The following is a 27835-nucleotide window of genomic DNA, read 5'->3' on the forward strand; positions in this document are numbered from 1 at the left end:
AGAGCCAGCATTAGGATGACAGAAGGAGTGGCAGAGAGGAAAAGGCAACACTATTAATAGCAGGCACTCTTTTACACTTCAGCAGGTGTAAAATTCAGAACCTTGCACGGATGGGTGACATTTTAGAACAAGAATGCTTTAAAGTTCTGGTTTCAAAAGATGTCAAGGTGTTTTGAGACAGCCACGTTTTTCCTCAAAGAATCTGGAATGCTTTTGCTTCTCTAATATTCTCACTTAACCTTGTGATAAAGTGAAACACTGCATACATCATTCGGGTTGTTTTATTGCCCTAAGCATTCCATGAAGAACGACCTTTCAATATGTGGACTCAGCCCACACTACCTAAAATGACATAATGAATACGAGCTGGAAAGTATTAAGAGAAAATAGTAGCTTTTGTATATGTGTCCTTGGAAGGAAGATCGCTTGACTCCGGGTAATGTTCCTTCTTTTCAATATAAGACATATAAGAATGCAATGTACATCAAAATCCTTTGGAGAGATTTTTTTTCCCCTTCTACCAAATGCAGTGATATAACCAATTGTTTCCACTGCAAGGCTTTCTAGGAAAAAACAGGAGGTAGAAGTTTTTAACCAAGATTCCTTTCTAAAGATTTACATGTTTAAATAACTTGCTTACTTTCAGACCAATTCCTTATCATGCAACTTTGGAAGTAAAGAGTAATACACATTTTAAAAAACCCTTAATGCTGGACAGAGGGGAATTTCTTTGAAAAATGAGGAATTATATGATGGAAATTAAAAACATCACTCATCCATGATGCTCCATTAAACCTATAGTCCAGTGTTTCTCAACCTTCCTAATGTTGCGGCCCCTTAATACAGATCCTTATGTTGTGGTGATTCCCAACCATAACATTATTTTTGTTGCTACTTCATAACTGTAATTTTGCTACTGTTATAAATTGTAATGTAAATATCCAATATGCAGGATGTATTTTCATTCAAGGGACCAAATTTGACACAAATACCCGATACGCCCAAATTTGAATTCTGGTGGGGTTGGGGGGAATTGATTTTGTCATTTGGGAGTTGCAGTTGCTGGTTAACCTGCAATCAAAGAGCATTCTGAACTCCACCAATGATGGAATTGAACCAAACATGGCACACAGAACTCCCATGACCAACAGAAAATACTGGAAGGGTTTGGTGAACATTTTTTGGAGTTGTAGTTCACCTACATCCAGAGAGCACTGTGGACTCAAACGATGATAGACTTGGCACAAATAAATATGCCTAAATGTGAACACTGGTGGAATTTGGGGGAAACAGACTTTGACATTTGGGAGTTGTAGTTGCTGGGATTTATAGTTCACCTACAATCAAAGAACATTCTGAACCCCACCAACGATAAAATTGGGCCAGACTTCCCACACAGAACTCCCATGGCTTGAAGGGACTTGCTGGCAAAAGCCTCCCTCCAGCCTCGCAGCTCTCCCTCGTCCGCACATGCGCACCACGTTGCCATACGCCAAGCATGCCTGCTCTCCCCTCCCAGCTTGGAGTCTCAGAAACAGCCCTCCCCTTGGCTCAGAGGCCAGTCAATCACAGCAGAGGAGGGCTTTTTGTGGGATGATTTGCCATTTGTTTCTGAAAAAGAAGAGAAGGACAAGCGGAGAGATCTTCAGCCTTCTCTGCCAAAGGGGTTCCTAAGAACATAAGAAACGTATGTTTTCTGATGGTCTTTGGAAACCCCTCTGAAACCTCCTCATGACCCCCCCCCCCTCCGCCCCAGGGTCCTGACCCCCCAGGTTGAGAAACACTGCTATAGACAAACGTAGACCACAATTAGAAATGCCCAAAGACTCAATGTAGCTCATTTACAAATATACTATTTATAATGAATACATTGATACAGAATGACTTATAAAAAAGCAAGGCAGTTTTTATAGACATAACAATCAACATTACAATAATTCTGAAAGTACATTTTTGTAGACTGTTTACACACTTTCATTTTCAATCACAAATCAGCGAGGCCTTACTATTAAACAGGCAGAATCCTGCACTGTCCTGTTCAAGACCCAAACACTGAAATAAGAAACAGAAAAATCACTTTGTAGAACAACAAAAAAGCCATCCGATTTTTTTTGCAATTATCATCATTAGTAATTGTTCTACATGTGCCTTTTAAAGTTGGTGTGTTGTGCAAATTACTGCCAAGTGTATGCCTAATCAATTGCAAGGTTGACATGCGCATTAAAGATACAATGGAAGTGCAATATTGACTATACAAATGCTCCGCACAATTTAGATTATTTAAGAGTTACAGAGACATTCTTCTTCTGATATCTGAAGAGAACAAATCTGCTCCAGTGTCCCATCCCCCAAAAATGAATAACGCCAAAAATGCTATTTCGGAATTTGTCTGCCTTTCTGGCAGAAATTCAACCCCTGCAGTTCTCTCTTCTTCACAAGATTCGGCGAAACAATTTTGGGGAGCGAGATTTCCTCCCAACCTGACATATTTGCAAAGATAACTGCGGAAAATAAAGTCTGAAGCATCAAAACAATAAAATGGCAAGCCTTCAGCAGAATGCAAATTTAAAAGCATTCCTCAAGAAATATGGACAAAGGTTGCTGTGAGTTTTCTGACCTGTATGGCCATGTTCCAGAAGCATTCTCTTCTGATGTTTCACCCACATCTATGGCAGACATCCTCAGAGGTTTTAAGGTCTTTTGGAAGCTAGGCAAGTGAGGTTTATATATCTGTGGAATGTCCAGGGTGGGAGAAAGAACTCTTGTCTGTTTGAGATAAGTGTGAATGTTGCAGTTGATCAACTTGACTAGTATTGAAGAAACCATGAAATGAACAAAATCTGGCTACCAATATTTTTAAAAAACCCTCTAATATCAGGACAGTAAATAAAGAACAACAATCAAAAACAGGGAAATTCCAGACAAGAAACAATCAGGGCCAGCTAATCACTTACCAACAAAGGATTCCCCCAGGCAGGAAGTAGCCAAACCTTGAAGCTGCAAGGCTATTCAATGCTAATCGTGGTGATCAACTGAAACATTCACACTTGCCCCAGACAAGAGTTCTTTCTCCCACCCTGGACTTTCCACAGACATATAAACCTCACTTGCCTTGTTTCCAACAGACCTCACAACCTCTCAGGATGCCTACCATAGATGTGGGTGAAACGTCAGGAGAGAATGCTTCTGGAACATGCCCATACAGCCTGGAAAACTCACAACAACCCAGTGATTCTGGCCATGGAAGCCTTTGACAACACAATGGACAAATGTCTTTAAGAGCCAAGGAGTTAGGCTGTAGCCTAACTTCTTTCCATCTCTTCAGCCTTGTCCCAAATTGTAGTATTTTGACTGACATTAACATCTCATGAGTGGTGTAAGAAGATATGAATTCTCTTCTAAAAGGAGTCACAACGCCAGCTAGGTCTTCATAACGCCTTGGTGTTTTAATCCAATCTTAGGAGGTGGGTGCTGCATTATTTTATTTATTCCTCACTAAAGCAGAATTGAATTAATCCTCCTTTACAGCCCAATCGATATGGCTGATTCAATACTGTAAGGATGATATGTACTGTTGTAGTTGAGATAATGTTTCCTCTGAAATTATGTGAAGTATATGTACACAGCAACTCCAACAAAGCAAATTGGTAGTGACACTGCATCATTACCCAAGTGATAATAACCATATGCATTTCATGCCAGTCAAAAGGATTTTACCTCATTGTTTCATAACAGCAGTTGGAGGACACTAGAAATGTTTCAAATTAATCTACTGCTCCCTGTATTACAAGATCCATATCATTTAACCAAAAAGAGAATGCAAGAGCTTCCAAATATACTTGTTTACTAAATATTGGAGGGTATGTATTGACTTCCACCAAAATTCTTAAGACAGATTGGGAAAGATTGTCGGCAATTCTGAAGCCTCACTTAAATATTAGAAACTGGATTGGTATCTATTACAAGAAGGAATCTCTTACGAGAGCAAATCTCCAAACGATTTCCAAAAATCAGTCCACTAAATCTATGTCCTTCTACCTTGATAGTGTCCCAATATCACAGATCTAGGAATTTCTCTCAGTTCTGTTTAGCAAGTTCAAATTTCAATCTATATGGCATACCTCCTTCATATATTTAAGTTGGCATGATCTCATTGATTAAAAAGAGCCCCGGTGATACAATGGGTAAAACCTTTGTGCAGGCAGGACTGAAGACTGACAGGCTGGAGGTTCGAATCCGGGGACAGTGCGGATGAGCTCCCTCTGTTAGCTCGTTTCTCATGTGGGGACATGAGAGAAGCCTCCCACAAGGATGATAAAACATCAAAACATCCGAGCATCCCCTGGGCAACGTCCTTGTAGACGGCCAATTCTCTCACACCAGAAGTGACTTGCAGTTTCTCAAGTCGTTCCTTACACACAGAAAAAATTGATTAAAAGCCATCAATTTGCCAAGGAAAAGTACCTACCATTGGGCGACCCAAGAATTTTCAATCCAAAGACCCTGTTTTAAAACCAAATGGCAATTATTTTGCATTATGAAAGAAATGCAAAATGTCAAAGCCCAGAATTCATTGCTACCTTCTTGTAAATCTGTTCCCTTTTCATCCTACAACACGAAACAAAAATGGAGGGATTGGGGAGCATGGGTTCAATGCTTAATGCTAGAATGTATTATGACTCCCGTGCACATATGATGTTGAAGTGTGTTTGTTTCATTATTTTTTTTTTAAAAAAACCTGTTATTTCTAAGTGTATCAATGAATAAATAAAACCAGTTTCTAACATGCAGGCATTTTTTCTAGAGAGAAACAGTCAGTCATATAATCCTTGGCAAGATGAACAAATGTATTCATATATTTACAGACAAAACAATCAATTCCACAAATACAACCCTACTTCATCTACCTGCAGTTCCACAAAGCGGCAGAAGAAGCCCGCTAACTAGATGCAAACTAACCTAATTCAATTTTTTAAAAGTTTCCAAAGAGATTCCTCTACCCAGAACAATTTTCAGTCCATGGCTAAACTCTTGAAAAGGGACAGATAAACCGTTGACTTGAAAAGATTTTTCCCATCCGAAAATAAAAATGCACGTGGGCAGCACATTAAGACATATGTACTGAATCAATGGAACAAGTTTCCAGCTTCAGCACAAAGTGGGCTTTAACTTTTGTAACAATCACTACACGCATCTTTGTATTTTCACTATTTGAATGCGTAGACAAGTAGGCTTTGCATACAGCTGAAACTATACATTTTTATAAACACGGAGAGTGAGATAGTTATTAATAGACTTTGTTATTAAAAGCGGTGGAATTTATAGTATGAACTCAGTTATATGTGAGGAGCAAAGCCAGTACAAGGCCACACTCACTTCTCCCCATGGCAGCCTCCTTAAAATGCTATACTGTTTGGGATGATTGAGATGGCCTGGGGTGCGAGAACCTAAAGGTTGGGCACCCATGACATATGTGGAAGGTGCCTCCGTCTACACCTCCTTCTTCTCCTTATCCCCTCCAACATAGCACAGTCCACCCAATTTAGCAAGTCCCCTGCTCCTTTGTGTAGCACAGTGGTTCCCAAACGTTGCCCTCAATGTGTTTTGGACCTCAGTTACCAGAATTCCTCACTGTTGGCTGAACTGTCTGAGGACCCTTCCAGACAGGCACTATATCCCAGGAACCCAGGTTTTCTACTTTAAACTGTGTTATATGTGTCCACAATGCCAGATATACTGAGATAAACAGAAAACCTGGGTTCAGATACTGGGATATAGGGCCTGTCTGGAAAGACCCCGAGGCTTTGGGAGTTGAAGTCCACAAAAACCTGGAGGACCAAGATCTGGGGACCAGTGGGGCAGTATTTTCAAGGCCATGAAGTCCACTTCCCCCTGCCCATTTTGGACTTGATAACTCTGGTGAAATCTAGAGTCATTTTTACTACCAGTGTAAGCCTTCTAAGATTTTATATCTCTATATGCCTTTAAGGATTTCCTCCTTGCCAGTGAAAACATTAATGAAAGCTAGAATTCACCTCAGAGAGAGCAAAAGCAAGGGAGTGATGATGGGCTCAACTCATAGAAGCTCAGGAGCATCCAAATCCCACTGAAAATAATGTAGACAGTGGTTCTCAACCTGTGGGTTCCCAGATGTTTTGGTCTTCAACACTCAGAAATCGTAACAGCTAGTAAACTGGCTGGGATTTCTGGGAGTTGTAGGCCAAAACACATGAGAAACACTGCAATCTTAAGCACATTTACTCAGAAATAACTGTGCTTTGAAGTGCAGCCTTAAGCACATAAGCAGGAGCTTAAATCTCATCAATGGAGAAAAAAGATGCATGACTATCTATAGATTGTGCCTATTATCAGATCATATTGTAAGAACTAAACAATAATAATTACAAAACCTACACAAGATGGAAACTTTCATCTGGCAACTATGATGTAATACTTGTTCAAAAGATGCCACACTCTCTAAATTCTAGTATCCCAGAAGCGAAACCATCATAGTAAATTGACAGAATGAAAACAAGTCTATCTGGAATGTAATTGCAATAGAAGCTTCCAAAAATGAAATTGAAATGGTACTCCAAGTGTAATAGCAAGTGTCTATTTCACTGCAGCATCATTAGCCCTTTATACAGCCATGAAAATGACACCCATTAAAGGTGAACTACTTTACTGGGTTTTTTTCTCTCTCTACCGAATGATCAAGTTCTAAATACAAATGAAAAGGTGTCCTTTTTTAAACAGACCAATCTTTAATACTGAGATTGACAGAATGAGGTTAAGAGAATAAATCATGGTACTGAACTGATTACTTTGAAGCAAGTGTCCCAAGCTGAAGGGAAAAGTGCATTTAGTTCAGCAGCAAAACAGCACAGCATGGAGATATTGTGCTAGGACACAGACGGCCCGTAAGAATGGAAGGATGTACAAGGCAAGGCAAGATATAAAACCAGAATAACATTGTCAATGAACCGTAAATCTTACATATACTGCAGTGTTTCCAAAAATGACACATTCATTATTTGTACAAAGACCAGGAAAAACTCATACAATTGCCTGTTGTATTTTACATCAATGCCACCTTATATATACATATAGATTCTCATCTCTTCGACCTTAACAGAACATACAGCTTTTCAACAAATCTGTCAATTTTAAAATCAGAATGCGTTGTGTATGCCAAATGCAGCCAAATGTAGAGCAAATGTTTCTAATATGATATGTTTATTATTGATACTGAAGACTTAAAATGAACTCGGACTTCGTCGGACTTCGTCATTTCCTGCTTTCCATTTTTTCTATTAAAATCAGTCAATTAAAAAGCCCTCGGCATATGCACAAAATTAGATATGATTGAAAAAGAGTAAATCAAAAAAGACAATAATTCAGTGATTTGCTCTTACTGTAAACAACATCCAAGACAATTCGCTCCAAGTTAAAAGATCTCAAGAACAAATTGCATCTCAAGGATTTTTGTCATTAAGAATACAAGCTGAGGGAAAAGTTCATGTCACCAATTTGTTGGGTTTCTTTTTTTTCCACAATGGGAAGAGGGCTCTATCTAAAACATCCTGTTCCTGACACTGGTCAGCAATGATGTGGCAATTGAATAAAGTAAACTGGTATCCCGAATTTCCCAGACATCCATTTAGTTCAGCAAAGAAAACTTAGACAAGCATGTTTACAATGAAAAAAAAAACAACAACCAATAAATGGCTATGTTTCCTCTATGAAACAGAAACACATAAACATGGTCTTAAATTTGCCTGTTTTATATTATTTATGTTTTATATATAATATAATATACACCCTATATATTATATTATATATACACACATACACAATACCAACAATGCTCTTTGCATTTTGTACAGTGTATGGGACAAGCCAACTTCTTTCCAATCCTGGCACCTTGTGGCCTAGATAATACTATATACACAGTGACACCCCCAAGTGCCATTTATATTTTGTACATCAATAGGGCAGATATCCATCAGACCATGGCACGATATGGCCCTTGCATCTTGAGGAACTGGATGATAAAGGAAGGTCCACCGGCAACGATCTGAGCTGGAAGAGTATTGAGTGGGCAGTTCTCAATGCTCATTATAGATAGTTTACTGCAGAGCGCAAGTTCAAAAGGTAGACTGTTTAGATGGGGGTTGTCGTTAAGATACAATTCTTCCAGATTCTCCAGTGTACCTGCAAAAGCCAAACATTGCAATTAATATTTTTTAAAAACAGAAAGAGAAAAGATGAATGTGACTTTTTAATACAAAGGTAATTAGCTCTTCAGTCAATTGTCAAATGACAGCAAACCCCTTCTTGTCTATGCTATTCAAAGTTGTTGTTTTTTTCGTGTCAGGAGCGACTTGAGAGACTGCAGGTTGCTTCTGGTGTGAATGAATTGGCTGTCTGCAAGGACACTGCCCAGGGGACGCCCAGATGTTTTACCATCCTGTGGGAGGCTTCTCTCATGTCCCCGCACGGTAAGCTGGAGCTGACAGACAGGAGCTCACCCCACTCCCCGGATTCAAACTGCCGACCTTTTAGTCAGCAGTCCTGCTGGTACAAGGGTTTAACCCATTGCATCACGGGGGGCTCCTTCAAAGATGAAGTGTGAATTCAAGATGCACTTGTGAAACTTGTTCCCAAAAGGTAACAAATCTATCTGAACAAATTTTACAGGAATCAGAAAAGGTCATGGTGAGGATACGCATTCTTTTGCTACAAAATGCAATTCTTTTCCCAAGCCCTGTATTAAAGACATTTGATAAATTTTGACAGTTTTGATCAGCAGATAACATTCTGCTCCTAGTCAATAATGTGCTGCCACCACGTTATTGGTACTTTTTGGAAGCAAACTCCACATTTATCCTACAATTACAGCAGAGCTCTGTGACTGACATGCAAAGAAAATTCAACTCATACAGGAGCAAACCAATGTGACACTTTAACTTGAAAATTCTACCCTTAAAGTCCGCATTATGCCAAAGATGTTCTAAAAGGTAAATCTCTGGAAAAGATTAAATTAGCAGTAAACCTATCATGTGTTTTCCAAAAGTTAGAAATAACATACTGCCCACATTTGGCCCCCCGGTGGCGCAGTGGGTTAAGTCGCTGAGTTGTTGAACTTGCTGAACAAAAGGTTATCGGTTCGAATCTGGGGAACAGGGAGAGCTCCCGCTGTTAGGCCAAGCTTCTGCCAACCAAGCAATTCGGAAACAAGCAAGTGTGAGCAGATCAATAAGTACCGTCAAAGGCTTTCATGGCCGGAATCACTGGGTTGTTGTATGTTTTTCCGGGCTATATGGCCATGTTCTGGAGGCATTTTCTCCTGACGTTTCGCCTGCATCTATGGCAAGCATCCTCAGACTTCACTACCTCTGAGGATGCTTGCCATAGATGCAGATGAAACATCAGGAGAAAATGCCTCCATAACATGGCCATATAGCCCGGAAAAACCTACAACAACTCAGTAAGTACCGCTTCGGCGGGAAGGTAACAGCGCTCCAGGCAGTCATGCTGGCCACATGATCCTGGAGGCATCTACGGACAACGCTGGCTCTTCAGCTTAGAAATGGAGATGAGCACCACACCCCAGAATCAGACACAACTAGACTTAATGTCAGGGGAAACTTTTACTGCCCACATTTAGAACTTTTGATAACATCAAGCAGTGCTGAATATTGAGTAGTTTGTAACTTCACAGTTCTTTCGTTAAGTATTCCCATGAATGTACACAATGTCTACCTCTCTGGGCTTTTCACTAGGACAAGCTTGTGGATTATAGCAAACAGACACAACATCGGCAACACCTCTAGAATGTCTCCCTATCTTGGTGGCAGCTGTAAGAATACTACATTCACGCATAAGCAAAAGTCAATCAATCACATCTTACCAATTTCCTCAGGAATCTGCGTAAGGAAATTCTCCCCAAGTCCAAGATGTGTCAGATTGATAAGGTGGCCAATTCCTCTAGGAAGGGTGCTCAACTGATTATTTGTTAGGATCAGTCTCTGAGGGAGAAATATATAGATGCAAACATCAAATGAATACATTTTTTGGTAACAAAAACCTTCCAGAACTAAAGTGGCGAATTTTATTCAGTCACTGGAAATTCAGTGTTCCTTTATTCCCAAATCATAATCCCTGATGACTTTCTAAGAACATATCTAGACAGATGTAGATGTTTGATCCAATTGTAAATGTCTGGGATGTACCATCCAGGAAACTGGGAACTAAAGTTTATTGTGGTGCTCAGGTTTCAGGTAAACTGTAAAGCAAAGAATTCTGACTAGGGCAGCTAAAGTGGTAACAAACTGCTATAAAACACAAACAATCTGACATTCCCTGCTTCATATGGGAGTGATTACCAGTATATCATCAACCTAACCAAACAAAAGGACTTTTTTCCATATGGCAACTTATACATTATTTAAGACAAATGTTTTCAACTGGCAAAAGTGATCATTTTCACCTGTAGATCCCTAAGGTAAGCTATTTCGTTTGGCAAGGATTCCAGCTTGTTTTCCTCCAGATCCAATTCTCTCAGTTTCCTCAGATTTCCAATGCCATGAGGGAGGCATCTTAGAAGGTTGTTTGACAAGATAAGAACCTGAGGGGGAAAACACATGTAGATTTTTTAGCCAAACTAGCAATTACCCGATATTACCTGTGTATGCTTCAGTGAACAAAGACAGATTCTCACTGCTGGTAAACATACTTTATGTCATATTGACGTTTGCAAACTGGAATCAAGAAAGATGATTCTTTCCTTACTGATATAAGTCATCTCCTTACTGATAAAAAGTAAGGAGAAAACACACAACTGTACATAATTTTAGTTATAGGAAGTGTTATACTTTCACTTTACTACTTTACTATCAGTAAGTTTGTATTGAAGTTGTCCAGGCCTTGCAAAAAAAAAAAAAAAAGAAAAGAAACAAGCTTAATGTTCAGTTTTTTCATCAATTCTGACTTTTTTCAATGTCTGAAAAGGATAATGGTGGAAGCCAGAGGTTGCTGACCCCCTGAGGCAGCATTGGTGCTTTCCCCTGTCCATCTGGATATATCCATGGGTCATTACAAAAATCTGTAATTTCGGCTGTCCTCAACTTACACATGAGGTTGATGTGTACATGGGTATATATGGTTATCAAACATATTAGGGAAAATCCACACATGATGGAAGAAGAAAACACAGGTGCTAGGTACCACAGTATGGGATCAACAACTGTGAAATCTGTGTTTAAGATGCCCTACATAAAACAGTGAGGAAGGTTGAGTACACAGAAGTCTGTCTTGCTCCAAGGTTACTCGTTGTTCCAACATGCATTTGACAGTTCTATTAATCCTCTGAAAGATTATGTTAGAAATCGGCAAACATCCTTGACATAATTTGCTTAGTTGGCCTTTTACTGTTTTTCACTCACCTCGAGGGAAACAAGCCCAGACACATCTTCTGGAATCTTGTTGAGTTGGTTTGTAGCTAGGTTGAGTTCAACCATGCTGGTCCATGTCCCGAAGTCCAAGGGAAGAGATGTCAGCTGATTGTCCTGTAGGTGAACATAAAGGCATATGAAGTTTTCTGAAGAAGCACAGACAACTTGGAGAGGACATTTAATTACACATATAAAAAGGAAAACCATTCCGGTTCTCACAAATTATTGTTCTGTGTAACCATTTTGTTGACTGCTAAATAATTTTTTAATTTTGCATCCCTTTTGATCAGCACTGATGTTTTTCTCCTTATTTTATTTTTGTTCTAATGTTATTTTAGTTTCTGTTATTATTATTTTTCATTGAAAATTTACTTGATTAGTACTTGATTATTTATTACACTGGGCAACACACATTTCTGGTGCCTCAAATGTTAGACCTGTATCTGGGTATAGCTGACCTGCTAATTCAAAAAGTGTCACCATCAGCTCAAGCTTTTAAAAAACAGAAGATATGCCATCTGCTCAGCCACAGAAAATCATGATATTTAAGTCACTAGAGCTGATGCTGTCTATCCAATACAATTTTCTGAATCAGTGTCCCAAATAATCCCAGAAACAGGACTAAAAATCAAGACACCAAGAAAAAATGTTGGTATGTGTTGTCGTTGTTATAGTTTGTCCCTGTTATTTTCATCTTATTTTGCCTATCACTTGTAAAAAGATTCCAATTCAGTCTATGATAGCAGTAGGCTGTACAATCAATCTAATGGTATGATCTAATGAGTATAATTATGAGTGTGGAAAAGAATAAGCAGAACTAAACAAAATGAATCTGAGCTATGGTTTATAATGATCAGAAAGCAGTTGTTCCAAGAGATCTAATGCTTAGCCTATGGTTATTACATATCTAGAGTATTAATGTGGTATGAAATCATCATGCAACATCCATCTGGGATATATTGAGTTATGATTACACTGGGTGTAAATAATGAGCCTTTTGCAGGAAAGGTCAGGGCCCACAGACTGCAGGGAATGCATACTTCCTTCCAAATGCACTTCCACCACTGGATAAATAGATTTTGCAAGCACTTAAACTGTAAATAGTGGTTGCTGGCTAAACGCAATTTCCCACCACCAATACCTCATCTCCCACTTGTAAAAGATAAGCATTATTTCAGTTTAGTGATCATTGTGGATTTCTTCAAAATAGCTCCCTTGATACCACTGCTGACATCAGACGCAATTCCCCTTCAAATAGACCAGCTGGTGGAAGGCGACAGGAAAAGGAAAATCCTTCTATACTGTCACAGGCAAATGGCCACTCAGGCATCAAGTAAAGTACAATACAAGGCTACTTCTTCTTTTATAGAGCGATATGTACATTTTAAATATATATATTGAAAAACATATAAACATATAAATATATTCATGTTGACAATGAGCAAGTGACTTACTGTTAATGTCCATAAATATAAAACAAATGTGCTGGGTTTAAAATATATATTACTGCTTATTTAACTAACAATAAATTTTAAAAATACTAAACATATTTTACATTGTTTAATTGGTGTTGTAATAGTACAACCAGTTTAACAGGTATCTTAAAATGTATAATTTAATGTGAAAATAAAAGAGTAGGATATACATCTATTTGTATTAATTACATTAATAGTCAGAAGATATGTAGAAAATTAGTGGAATGGGGCACAGAATCAGAGGGGGGGAAATATATGAAAAGGTGGAATGAAAATATAGGAAAAAACAATAAAAATGAAGAATGTGGAAAAAAATATGGAGAACAAAGATGAAATACACGTATGCAACAGACTTAAAAGAAAATTGGATTAAAGTGGAACACAGGTGGTACATGACCCCTCAAAAACTTTGAAAATGCTACAAGAATGTAAATACAAAATGTTGGAAACATGGAAAGATTGAGGGATCATATTTCCACATATGGTAGTCATGCACAAAATCTAAAATATATTGGAGAAAAATCCACGAAACACTACAGGAAATAATACATATAAGAATACCATTCAAACCAGAGATATTCCTATTAGGGATAACAGATCAAAAGTTAGATAAAAATATGGATAAGCTCCTTTTTCTATTGAATACTGCTGCAAGAATTTGCTACACAAAATTATGGGAGAAGGAAAAGATTCCAGAAGTCAGGGATTGGATAGAAAAAATCGTAGATATTAGAAACATGGATAGATTAACATATTTGATATCAAAAAATAAGGGGACCCCAATAAGAGAAAATGATTGGACAAAAGTGACAAACTACTCAAAACAGAAGAATGGAATACAATAATATTAAAAAGAAGAGAAAACAAGAGGGAAGAAAAATAAAGACGGAAGAAAGAAGAGGAAAATCCACTCGGAAGATACACAGGAAGTCAATGAAGGAGATATATATCATCTTTCTCCTGGTTTTTAACTACTCATCTATCTATTCTATTTTTTTCTTCTCTTTTTCTCGTTCTTTTCCCTTCTCTTTCCCTCGCTCCTTTTTTTTCTTTTTTCCCCCTTCTCTTATGTCATTTCTATTTTATTCCACTGTATTTTAAAAGAAAAACTTCTCAATAAAGATTATATTTTTAAAAAATAGTCAGAAATTTCCTGAAACAACACAGTGCGCTTCATTAAGTCCCATTGCTTATAAAAATTACAGTTATGTAGGAAAATCCTACAAATAAAATTCCAATAACATCCTTTTTAATTAAGGAATGTAAATAGTAAGGGGTCCAAAAGAGCAGCAAAGTGATCTGGGATCTTCTACATTTGGACTACACGTTCCATCATTCTTTGCCATTGACCATGTAGTCCTGCACAGATAAAAACTGAAGGTAATTGGCGGGCAAAAGACTTCCTCTTTCTGCTTTGTAGCAAAAATCAAGATTTTCATCAATGTTGTGATACTCTGCCTATCACAAAGTATTTGCAATCAAATCTAAACCATGTATTATTTGAAGTATTTGTCACAACATCTACCCAAGGATATCAGGTAGTTCCTCTAAAAATCTGGGTGGTGATTAATATTCAGACAAATTTAAAGTGTAATTTTACATTCAGAAGAATCAGTTCTCAGCAAAGGAAGACTCCTCACTCGTGTAATAAAATTGGCAAAGAGCTCCTTGGATTTAGATCTTCACCAAATGAAAGGAATAATGTGCTGCAACAGAGTTCACTGAGGCACCAAATAAAACAACAATAAAAACTTGCTTTCAGCAATTTAATACTTAATCCCAAGCATGAGCTTGCTTTTTGACCAAAAGGCATTTCTCGGAGAGAGCACAACCTGAATATTATACTTTTATGGACAAGCCAAACAGTCTGTGCCTCTGACACTGCCATTTACAATCCAAAGGCACACATAGTATTTTCTAGTATGCCAAGATATCATTTTAGCATTTGAACTAGAGCAGAAGCAAGACCTTCTATTTTTCACACTACCGATAACAACTGAAACAACTTAATATACTCAAAAGAATTTCAGGATATTATATGATATATCTCCTTATAGGAGAAAACAGAGTTCTTTGGTTCACAAGGGAGAGGATGAACATATTAGCATTTAGAATCTGAGATCGTTAAATGCTAATTGCTAAACTGGATATCTGTTCTTTGCAGGAGCTTGTAGCAGCTATGTAGATGGGAAAGGTGTCAACTACCAATTCCTGTTAGATGCCAGTGCATGTTCTGGGTCATGTTAGATATTTATATCAAACCTCAAATCAAGGATAAAATGAAAACATCACATGAATTGTTAAAAGTAGTAGCTTGTATTTTATACTGTATTTACAAATTCCATAATTTAGACGTAGAGAACCAGTATTCACTAATACAATTGTGTAGTGACAATTGTGGCACTATTCCCATAATTGTAAATGCCCTCCCAAACCTATTTTACCAGACAGAAGCCACACTGAAGGATGGAAGTGTTTTCTGCTGGCGACTGGGGTGCAGGAGTTTTCTACCCCTTCCTCCTGCCAGCAAGTGAGACCACGAAAAAGGAATTATGACAGCAGTTCTGTTTTTAATTTTTCAACCTTGCTTTTTGGAGGAAAGGAAATTGAAATATTCTTCTTCTGCACACTTGTAACAAGCTGAGTAAACCTCCATGTCTTAGTACAGTTGCTACCTGGTAAAGTTTTCTTTTGGGGGTGGGGGAGGTCGGTTAGATGACTATACTTACAAAATACATTTGTGACAGAAAACATAGTGCTAAGTTTTCAACTTTTAAACCTCAAAATTACCAACCGAAGAAACCTTATAGTGGTGTATTTTGGCTGTACTTTCAAAGAACATGTGAGGTTTTTTAACCATAGCAACCCAGATATAAATCAGATCCTGGTAAATAACTCACCTTCATGTTCAGTTTGCTCAACACTTTCGCTCTGGAAAATATTCCAAAAGGGATTTTATTGATGCGGTTATGCTCCATATTAAGCGCGTAGATCGTGGAGAATTGTGAGGGACCACCCACTGGATATGATTGGAAACAATTCCTTGCCAGAGTTAGACTAGTCAGATTCACAAGGCTGGATAAGAGACCCTGAGGAAAAGAAAATCATACATTCAGAGAAGCACTCAACACTCAAACACCACATTTAAATTGTTATTTTTTTCTGTTGCATAGAACCTGACTTTAATATATTATCTGAAACTTTAGTAGCTTTCCTTACATATTTTAGTTGTTTTTACTACAAAGAGGGCCCTCAAAGCCCTCTTTGTAGTAAAATGTAAATAAAGCATTTATGTAATGTAAATAAAGCATTTAAAACAGTTATACAACTTCTATAGAATATGTATTTTTCTTATTGATTTTACAAACACCACAATGACTTCTCAATTTTCCTTTCTAACACACCACTACACTGTCTCATGAGGAGATGCTTGGAGACTAACATCATTCTTGGGTGAACCTATCTCTATTCATTTTCCTTGACAAGAACAGATGACTACCATGGTCCTAGAACTGTAAACCAAATCCTACATTAAAAGAAGGGCATTCCCTGAAAACGATAGAGATGTTTTAGATTGTACAGAGTTTTGCCTCTATAATGCTGGTAGAACTATTCTTCATCAGTCTGAAAGAGTTATCTTTGTTCCCTTATTTATCATCGAACCCCCACAAGTAACTAGTGCTCATGTTCTGAGAGCTAAATAGCATGCAAGCAAAATATTTTTCTGTTTCCCGCTATATGTATCTATTTCCTTTTATCACTGAAGAGAGCCTTCTCTATATTCTGGCTATGAAAGAAGTGCATGTATCTCAAAGAAGTCCTTCTCTTTGGAGGCTCCCTGTTTTTTAATATTCTGCCATATGAAGTATATACAACACCAGTTCTGTACTCTTTTCAGTACCAGGTGAAATATTTCTATTTTCTCAGGCATTTAAAATTCAGTTTTGAAATCAAATTGGCATTTTCCCTACCAAAGCTGATATGAAGCATTGTCTGCTTGCACATGCACTTCTTTAACTGCTGATTCACGTGTACTTAAAAAATAAATGCCTGACATTAACAAAATAAATCAGTGCTCATTGTCATGGTAATATATTTCCCCAAAGTAATAGCTGAAAGTAAACTGTGAGCAACATGAAAACATAGTCGTAGCCTATGTAGTGAGGTAATGTCTAGATAGCTTAGCCAATTATCGTACAGTAACAAACTCAGCATGCTATCAATGGCACTAGGATGTACTTTTAAAGACATAACATATACTATCCTCACCATTTATCATCATATCTTCATATTATAGGAATTCATTTCATAGTGTATCTAATTTCCAGTGAAAGTCACTACTACCTCAGCTAAGCTATGGTATCATTTAAGCAACACAGTAAGTTCTACATTCTAAGATCCATAAGGTGCAGTCACCAAAGTTTAAAACTGAATCACCTGGAAGGGTTGGTCAAGTCATGAGAAGACTGGGTTCAACTTGGAAACTGTGCCAGGGAGGGAGCAGGGTATCTTCAAAAGAAATTCCAGGAGGCAACGGGACATAGTAGCAGCCCGCTGCCACCACCACTGATAGGGTTCCTTTCCAGACATCTGCACTCACACATGGATGCACCCTGTTCTGTGTGCACCTCGAGCCAGCTTGGCCAACAAGCAATGCCATACCATGAGAAAACCATGATAGCCCAAGAAATTTGCATCCAACTCCAACTCAGAGAAGAAGATGGAGGAAGGGGCAGCTTACAAGTGAAAGCACTGGGAGAGTGGAAAGGAGGAAGCAAAGGTGACGAGAGGGGGAGAGTGAAGAGAAGGATGCTGACATACAGAGTTTTGTAGCAGTATCACTACCCTCAAAGGCAAAAACAATGGAGGTGCAGCAGAGGCCACCTCAATGTGAGATAGAGATTTTTGCAGCAGCAACATGAATGTGTGTTGGGGGGGGGGGGCTTTTAAACATTTATGATTTGTCCACTTTCATAGTGATGCTGTACACCTGTGGATCCCCAGGTGTTTTGGCCCACAACTCCAAGAAATCCCAGCCAGTTTACCAGCTGTTAGTATTCCTGGGAGCTGGAGGCCTAAACATCTGACGACTCACAGGTTGAGAACCATTGCTGTACACCTAACCCATGCAAAAGTTTAAAGCCAACTGCACTTTTCTTCTGCCGCCACAGAGACTTGATCTAATGGACTACGACATTATACTAACATGTAAGTGGTTCCTTCTCAGCAATAATTATGACATATGCATCACTTGTGACTAAAGCAATTTTATTTTTTCAAAGAGTTTTGCACTTCGAGCCAATGTATCTTACAACAGAGCAATCTGTTTTCCAGTCAGTCTCCTTTGTATGTGTAATTATACTTCAGTGACTTTCATAATGTACTTAGGAGTGGCTTGGCTTTGTTCTTAAAAGCTTTGTTGTTTCTTCCATTAGCAATTTCTTCAAGCAATATTAATTCATTCCCAATCTGTGGTAACAGTAATCATTTACATCAAGTTTTGCAGATTTCAGCATTCTCTCAATTCTAGATCACTTTTCCTCATTAAAAGCCAGGCCAATTTCATTGCAACAGATCAATATATTACATTAAGCTGAAATCATTATCACGTGTAACTGCACAAGCAATTATGCATTGAAAGCAGTCTCCAAAACAAAACAAAACAAAATATTATTTTCTTTAGGGAAGAAGGAAATATCTAGCTAGCTGTTTTGAAAATTTACCATTTTTGTATCATGCCACAATTTGCAGGCAGATGAATACTGAAAAATACCAGCCAAAGCATTTTGAATATATATTTTCACATACTGTAGGCTTACCACAGTAAGTCTTTAGATTTAAGTATCCAAATTCACTCTATTGGTTAATCCCTGGACTCACCTGACAACTGGCTAATTTTTCAACAAAGGCTTTCATTAAATAAATCATCACTCAAACAAAATATAGAAAGAATTATTCATAAGAACTAGTCACACATTTCCAAATCCTGAAGCATGTCAGTTAGCATTCATTATGTATATGGACATCAAGTCTGTCTCTGTGCCGTACACACAAAATCTGACCCAAGACAACATGACACTCAGTCCTTAAGGAATGGGTTTACAACTATAATATGTGCGCACACACACACACCTTTCTTCATAGGCAACAAAGATTTACTTTTCAATGTCTTTTTTACACTGATTTTGTAAGAACTCTGTTCAATCAGCATGGTTTCTTACCTCTGGCAAAGCAGAAATAATGTTGTTCTCCAAATTCAGTTCATCGAGTTTACTGCACTGTGCTAGCGACCTGGGTATTGCTGACAGCCGGTTATATCTCAAACCAAGACTTTTCAGACTGGATAGATTTCCTTTAAAAAGTTATTAAGAGTTAGTTGAGCAATTGGAATAAGTGAACCAGATCATATCTACAAATTCCCAACACCTATGTTCATATTGGAAACAGAGAAAAAACACCTTTTCTACAAGACTATCTCATGAAAGCAGCAGTATGTTTTCAAAGTATTTCACAGAGAGGAAAAAACACATGAATAAATTAAGCACTATCCCATTTTGGTATGATTATTTTCTGTCATAAATTTTTAATTTCTTAACCGTTCTCTAAAGGCATACATCTATGATTCTTTATTTAAAAAACCGTTCACATTCACTACATTAGACCACTTTACACATTTTAGACTATATGAAAAAGGATATATACCAGAGCAAAGGGGTGAATATTAATAACTTTCAAAAGCCATGCAATAAAAGAGAGCATAATATCCTCAAAAATGAGCTACATGCCAGGACTTACTTAACCAGGAAAAGCTAATTTCTTAATGCAGGCTCAGCAACGTCCACTTGAAATTCCAAAATGAAAATGCCAGTACAGGCAGTCCCCAAGTTACAAACATCCAGCTTGCAACTGACTCATAGTTAAGAATGGGGGTGAAACAACAGGAAGTGAGAGAAATCTAGCTCTCGGAAGGGAAATTAAATCCTGGAAGAGGTGTCTCCACTGAAGCTTTATCTCTAGTCCTTGTTCCCAAAACAAACTAAATTTTTCAACAGCAAAGTGTCACAGGGACAGAAAGTGAGACGAAAGCTGAACAGGAACAAGGACAGCAAATCAAACACCACACAAACACCCATCACAATCCAAATCTATGCAATATATAGTGTTGGCTGCTGTTACACTTAAAAATGTACCTGTTCAAGTTACATACAAATTCAATTTAAGAACTAACATATAGAACCTATCTTGTTCATAACTTGGGGACTGACTGTACTCTAAAATCCAAAACTGACCACATCAGTGATTCAATGTACACAAACGTAGCTTCATGCATAGCATTATTTAAAATATTGTATGTAAAATTACCTTCAGGCTATGTGCATAAGGTACATATGAAACAAAAAACGAATATCTTATTCCTAACTGTATCCCAAGATATCTCATTTTGTGTGTGTGTGTGTATGCATACATACATATACATATACATACACACACACACATCACAAGTCTTGAATTCCTTGGCAGTTTTATTTATTTCCAAATTAATAGACAACAAATCAATGTGTTCATTTAACTGCTACATCACTAAATATTATTTTGCTATCCTGTTAATAAAATAACAAAGAGAATTATCTATGTTGAAATAATCACATCTGTTTACACCTCTGCTATGTCTCAGCTCACCATCCTGAAGGAATATATTTCCTGTCATCATAACTTGGTTCAACATGCATGTTCTTCTAGCTCTATACTCACTTTATTACCAAGCTCAGCAATTTCTAATCCATAAAAATACAGGTCTGCACAAGCCATACATGAAAATCTTCATGTCAATGTCTGTCTCTGAACCATCTTTGTGCACAATAGCAGTCTTTCCAGTCTTGGGAACAAAAGGTTTTCACTCATAACCTAATAATATTCCCTGAATGTTTATGACATAACTACACAAACAAAAAAGGCTATATGTGCAGTTTTTTGAAGAACAGATTACAAAAAGCCTGAAACATCTAAAACACAACAGTTCTGTATCTGCATACACATTTATATACAGTACTACATTATATACAAAAAAAATGACTGGAATTTTGTTCAATCCACACAATCAATCACTAATAAGCAAATATCAGCATTCAATAGATATATACACAGATGTATGTGCATGATGTAAAAAAAACCCCTATATATGCAAGAAGTGGAACAGTAGTAAGCACTGAAGATTTCCTGGACATTATTCATGAACTGCTTGATTAAAGAAAGTAATCTTTAAAGGGGAATTTGGGGGTGTAGGACCAAGACTAGGCAAAAAAACAACCAGCAAATCTTGAAGCAGGCATCATAGGCCAGAACAAGCAAAACAGGCTAAGCTGCTCCTGGAGCCAGAGAACTATTTCATACAGACTGCTGAATTGTGCCTAGGCATCTAGCACAGCATGAGTAATCCAGAAATAGACCAGGTACCAAGGTTACAGTGATGCTTGTAACCTTTGTCCAAGACAAGGCTTTGCTCAGAGCGGTTTATTAGATGCATGTATTGTACTTGTGTGGGTTTGTTTTAGAATTACAAGGCTTTACTGGCACAGCTTCTTTTTTATTTTAAGCTTCTCAGAGAAAGAGAAGATCGTAAACCTCCTCTCCATTTTGCAGCAAGCAAGTAAACGAATAACGAAGACTGCAATCCTTGTGCTCAGTGAATTACTGTGCACAAACACCCACAGATATTAATAGGATTTAAACTATGCAAGTATAGACAAGTTGAAAGTTCAGTATTTACTTCTTTCAGCTCACGACTATGATCTTCAAAAATGGAATAAAAATAGAAAGTTTTGGGGTGCTACCTGACCTTTTAAAAATAACACTGATACTAAAAGCATCTTATGAATACCTATGAGAATACAAAAAACAGCCTAGTAACCAAGGAGTAACGCCTAGTAACACATCTACTTTGTTAACTAAGGTTTGACATTATGCAATAATGAGGAGTACTAATGAACACTGGGTTTGATAGCTTGGGAGGGGGAAGGATTTAGAACCAAGAATTGTTGCCAGCCACAACAGCTCCTTCATGTGCAGAGCAGTGACTCTAGTTACTAGGCAAACGGTCCCTTGTAGAGAATGGGCATCATATCTGCGCTTCAAGGGTTATCTGTGTAGTTAAAAGTAAAGGTAAAGCTTTCCCCTTGACATTAAGTCCCGTCATGTCCAACTGAGGGGGAGGGTTTCATCTCAATTTTTAAGCTAAAGAGCCGGCGTTGTCCGTATACACCTCCAAGGTCATGTGGCCGGCATGACTGCATGGAGCGCCATTACCTTCCCGTCAAGGTGGTATCTATTGATCTACTCACATTTGCATGTTTTCGAAATGCTAGGTTGGCAGAAGTTGGACTAACCATGGGAGCTCACCCCTCCCCGAATTTGAACCACCAACCTTTGGCTAGCAAGTTCAGCAGCTCAGCGGTTTAACCCACTGTGCCACCAGCAGCTACTATCTGTGTAGCTAGCCACTGTTTATTCAAACAGAGTATTCTGGATACAATGGACGTTACTCTGAACAAACAAAGCAACTGGGCTGTTGTAGGTTTTTTCGGGCTATATGGCCATGTTCATAGATGCAGACGTTTCGCCTGCATCTATGGCAAGCATCCTCAGAGGTAGTGAGGTCTGTTGGAACTAGGAAAAAAGGGTTTATGTATCTGTGGAATGACCAGGGTGGGACAAAGGACTCTTGTCTGCTGGAGCTAGATGTGAATGTTTCAACTAACCACCTTGATTAGCATTTGATGGCCTGACAGTCTTATGTCCTTAAAACTATCATCACTATCTCCATGTATTCTACAAATTGGTGTGATATAACGTATTCTACTCTGAATCTCATTTTCCTCTTGGGAATTTGTATATAATTCTTATATCACTAGACAGCAGAATGAAGCTGTAAACCTATAACTCAGTACTGATGCTTTTAAAAACAGTGACTGACTTCCTGATTTAGAAACATGCAAAGTGAATCCTATAAGATATCTGAAATATAAAAGAGACTGACAGCTGATCGTAATTTATCACACTACAGAGATTCGATATTCTCTGCTGATCCTACATTAGGATTAAATAACTGATTCAGTCACGTAAATTATTCTCAGCAGTACTTCAATAAGAAGATTGGAGTCTCTTTCTCCCCCAAAATGCAAACTAAAATGCGAAGAGCCTTGAAGGATAGCATAAATAACACAATAACACACTTGAAACTATTTCTAAAATAAATTAAGAAACAATAGCTCATTAAAACATCGCAACATTGTTGTTCACAATTTAATAAGCAAACACATAAGTTTTTCATCATTTTTGTTCTTCATTTCATCATGTCTTTTTTGTCATTACAAATGCAATTGTTTCTCCAAACACTAACAAATCTTCTACACATCTTATTATGGTTAAACATGTTACTTATAATTGGACATATGTCTCAATGGCCCGCTGTGAACATGTGTCCCAAAACTAGCAAAACCTCTCTATATGTTCCCCGACTTCTGGAGTTGCTGTTTCCCTAGTAATATTAGCATCAGGGAAGCATCCCTCTTAATGGAAATCATCAGGGATGGGGGAGATGCCTTCATCTCCGTCTCATTACAGCAATTTATGTGCTCTCAGATCCTGGCAGGGAGAGAGAAAGAGTACAGGAAAGGGTGTGGGTACTGGAAGCCCATGAGGCCTCTGCTACAAAGTTGTGCACTCCTACTTTCCACAAAAACGTAAGAAACATAACTGATGCCTTTGTCATTTTGAATTCCACTGGTCCAAGATATGTTCGTTAGATTAATAAGGAGGATCTGTTCATTTAGTCAGCAAAAATTATTCTCCATTTCCTCTTTTAAACAGAATTGAAGGTAAATCACAAAAATTAAAAATGTAAAAACTGAGTCACAAAACAGGGAAGGGGTATATAAACCTCCCTGAACTCCAGAGAGGAAGGTGGCATAAAGATGTAATAAACCATTCTAAACAATAGGGTGTTGTGTGGTTTCCGTGCTATATGTAAACATTTACTGTTTTTTTTTATTATTTTAGGTGAAAAGGGGAAGAGAAAGTTAGAACTGTGACTAAGCAATGATAGGCCAACCAAAATGAAAAAGTGTGATGCTATAATTATGTAGGACAGATTGCCAAAATACCATTCATTGAAATGTATAGATTAAACACCACTGTTATATGGGAAATAATGCCATCAGTGTCTTAATACTAAAGGAAAAGCAGCAGCAAATAGGGAGCGAAAAGCTGTTCACATGGTAACAGAAGCCTAACCTGCAGTTACAGAGCTCAAACAGAAAGGACACGTATAGAAGCGTGAAGCCTAAAAAAGCACACCGTAAAACACTAAAAAATATATACTGTTCGCAAATGTTAAGACAGATGATTTGAAATACCACTGCATACAGAATTATCATGAAAATAATTGCTGTTGTTTTTTCAAACCCAGAAAATATTTTTTTAATTAATTACACCTGTACCTACCTATAGAGTCTGGAAGGTCCAAAAGTTCATTGTGCTGTAAATCAAGTTTGGTGATCTGTGTGCAATTTCCAATCTCCTTTGGAAGATGTTCAAGCTGATTGTGTGCTACATCCAACGTTATGAGGTTACACAACTCACCTGAAAGTACAAGTGGTAACAAGATATTATCATTCAGACTATCAGTACAGATGTAAAGGTTCACCATGTTTGACCTTCAATGGTGGGCTAATATTACAGGTCTAACATTCCAATGTTTGTCTGAATTTATTCTGATCAATGATACTGCGAGTGAATACCAAAGCAAGATTTTTACACAATATAATATTTGTGCCATGTTCAGTTTCTCTCTGTCTCCCTGTCACTGTCTATCTCAAGTTTTCTTACCCTATTCAGACAACAAACATGAAGTGAAAAATTGCAAACACTATTGTGGTAACAGAAAAAAGAGTGATAGTTCTACTGTGTCTGAATTCTCCCAGAACAATTTGCATTTTTCATTTCCGACTTTTGCTTTCATCAGCTAAACTAGCTTCTGCTGTACCTCCAGCTTTGTAAACCACAAAATGTTAAATCTGATCCAACATGGTATTTTCACGGGTAGTTTTTAGAAGATTTTCTTATTTCTTAAAACTGTTTCATCAATATATGTCACATGCCTGGACTTTTACTATTGGCTAACTATTAATAATAACAGGTTTAAAGATTGAACTTTAAGACTATGCAAATAAGAAAGATCTCAAACAAATATGGCAACTCTTCTATCTTCGGTCAAGTTTCACTTATGTATTTTTCTTAATAAAAATCAGTTAGCTAAGAGACAGTTCTTTGTCACTTTAGTACTAAGAGAAAGAGATTAATATTAATTTTCTTCTGCAACAATTTACTTGAGGGAAATCATGCTAGCAAACATTATATACAGGACAACCTGTTTCCCCACTGTATTAATTCTCCTGGTCGGCTCTGCTCACAATGTTTAAGCAGATTGAAAATTCTAAAATCCTTTACATCGTGATAAATCCTCTACCAGATGACAGAGGGAAAGGACAGAGTACTTTCATTAGGATGTATAAGAAAAAGGAATTATGAATATTAGCAATGTAAAAAATGTGTTGATTAGCACTGAAAAGAGTTGGTCCCGATTCTATTGCAAATTATGCTTGTTAGCACACTAAGACATAGATCTCCTACTTTTGTCAAAGCTGAAAAAGTCTTTCCTCTCTACCAATAGAAAGAAGGGAAACGATGTTCCGCATAACATAATAGAAAATAGCAAAGCACCACTATAGGTACCAGTGGTTAGTAAAACACCAGAATACAATTTTCCTCACTTCCCTCAGATACAGCATTTCTTGTGCTACCTTGTGCTATCTACTTTATGTGGAGCACTGACTAGCAATACTATGTGATGTCTGCAATCCTTCTGCCATTGGGTAGAAACTCAAAATGTGGTCCATATATCCCTAGGAATACTTAAAAATATATTTTTATTGAATATTTCAGATTTTTTTCACATAAAAAGGGAAAATGGAACAGTCAGGTAAAAAGAACAAAAAGGAAGGGTAGGAGTAATGGAGTTATTGTTAGTAGGTTAACTACTAACTAATATGTCACCAGGGAAGTAGGGGAGGAATGAGGTTGAGGAATGGAGGGTAAGACATTGTAAAATATTATAGTTAAGAAATGGCAATCTAGAACTCCAAGATCACCTGCTACTTATATCTTAAAATACAAGAATATTATCTATATCACCAAAGAAAATTATATAATAGGGAAAGTAATATATTAGGAAGTCTTAAAATAATTTCAGATTACAAAAATGAGCTGAATTTCTTCAGACACTCGAAATTGTTGTTTCATATGCTTCGTAGTTGGTCTGTGACTAATATTTCACATTCTTCTATCCCACTCTTCATCTTTGCTGCATCAATGAAACGGGTATTTCTTAGAGTACTATGGAAAACAAACTGCATCTACCTTAATAGCATGGTCTTCAGGGCTTTTGTTTTGTTTTGTTTTGTTAGGGAACACACATCTCAGCAGCAATAGCTGCTGCCGGAACATCACATCACAATTAAACTGAAGAATAAAACAAGGAAAAAAAGCTAGAATGGGGGGGGGGGGAGTGTCTTTCTGTGGCATCCTCTTGCTCTACAGTAGATGTAGGTAGGGACCACTCATACACATGGAACAGATAGGAGGTCTGGTTACCACCAAAACAGCTTATGAAAAAGCCCTAGAAGGTCCCGAGTTGTGCTCTGCGCAATCGCAGAATAATTCAATTTCTGTGATTCAGACACCACAAAAAAGAATGAACTACACTGAGCCCTCGTGGGCCATCCAGTCCAACCCCTTAACAAGAAGCAGGAAAACTGCATTCAAAGCACCCCCCAGCAAATATGAGGATGCCAACTGGGAAAAGAAACATATTCAAGTGACATGATGGCAAATACCAAATTGCAGTCAGCAAGCCTCCTAGATATACTGTATATCTACTTTCACCAAACAGGGAAATCACGGGTACACCACAAGTTATCTTTGACTGAGCTGCAATCTAAAAGCTTGAGCCAGAGTTTCAGCGAAATACCTACTGATATTAACCATACTCCCTATGGTCATACCACTTGAAATATTCAGGTTGAGAGAGAAGCAGTGTCAAAATAACAACACAAAGCACAAAATAAAATCACCCTAATGGAAAATTCAGCTAGAAGAAAATGCTAAAGACCACTCTTGGCCGAGATTCAAAGACTATCACTATAGACTATTGGAAGCCTAACCAAGAAGGCCAAATCAGTTATGGTGCATATGAGAAAGTCAAATTGCTACCGAAGTCTGTGCTCCCCTCTATTCCACTGAATTCAAAATGACCAGAGTTGTGTGTTATGGCTATCAATTTAACTTGTCCTAACTTGCAGACATATATGATTAATTTTCTGCTAGATGTAGATCTTCTGCTATAAGCAGCGAAAGTATATCATAATTACTATGATATACATAGTAATTGTATACTATGCAGAAATCTTCTACTGTGAAATGTGAAGATTAAACTAAGCCTAAAGGAGCTAAATCATCACAAAATGATACTTGAACAGTATGGGTTTCATTCCAGGCCATTAAAAATGGGCTACTTTATTCCCCCAGAAAGGTTTTTAAGAACTAAAGGTGACTTGAAAGTAGTCTCAAAACAACATTTTCCAACTGGGCCGGCCAAAAGATCTGTCTGGAGGCATACACTGTATAAACTGACATGCTCCAGCTGAAGTTTTTATTGTCGCTGGAACATACTTTGCAGTGCTCACAATAGTGGAAATTACTACAGGAATTTACTGGTGTGGTTTTGAGTCATACTCTACATGCTCACTGTACCAGAGAAAGTCAAAATGGATTAGAAGGAGCATACCTGCT

The 27835-nt window shown here is 37.7% G+C and overlaps 1 protein-coding gene across 2 annotated transcripts in view; it reads right to left on the bottom strand.

Moving 5' to 3' along the window:
* Positions 1-1837: 1837 nt before the first annotated feature.
* Positions 1838-27835, bottom strand: part of SHOC2 (SHOC2 leucine rich repeat scaffold protein) — a 69229-nt gene continuing 43231 nt past the window's right edge. For both annotated transcript variants that reach the window (XM_060768398.2, XM_060768399.2), the window contains exons 3-9: positions 24431-24568; positions 19153-19283; positions 15832-16020; positions 11448-11570; positions 10493-10630; positions 9914-10031; positions 1838-8214 (exon numbers count right to left, since the gene is read on the bottom strand). In XM_060768398.2, coding sequence (XP_060624381.2) covers positions 8006-8214; positions 9914-10031; positions 10493-10630; positions 11448-11570; positions 15832-16020; positions 19153-19283; positions 24431-24568 — 1046 coding nt within the window. In that variant the 3' untranslated portion in view covers positions 1838-8005. The remainder of the gene's footprint in view (positions 8215-9913; positions 10032-10492; positions 10631-11447; positions 11571-15831; positions 16021-19152; positions 19284-24430; positions 24569-27835) is intronic.

This window comes from Anolis sagrei, chromosome 3, assembly GCF_037176765.1.
Source record: "Anolis sagrei isolate rAnoSag1 chromosome 3, rAnoSag1.mat, whole genome shotgun sequence".
Lineage (NCBI taxonomy): Eukaryota > Metazoa > Chordata > Lepidosauria > Squamata > Dactyloidae > Anolis > Anolis sagrei.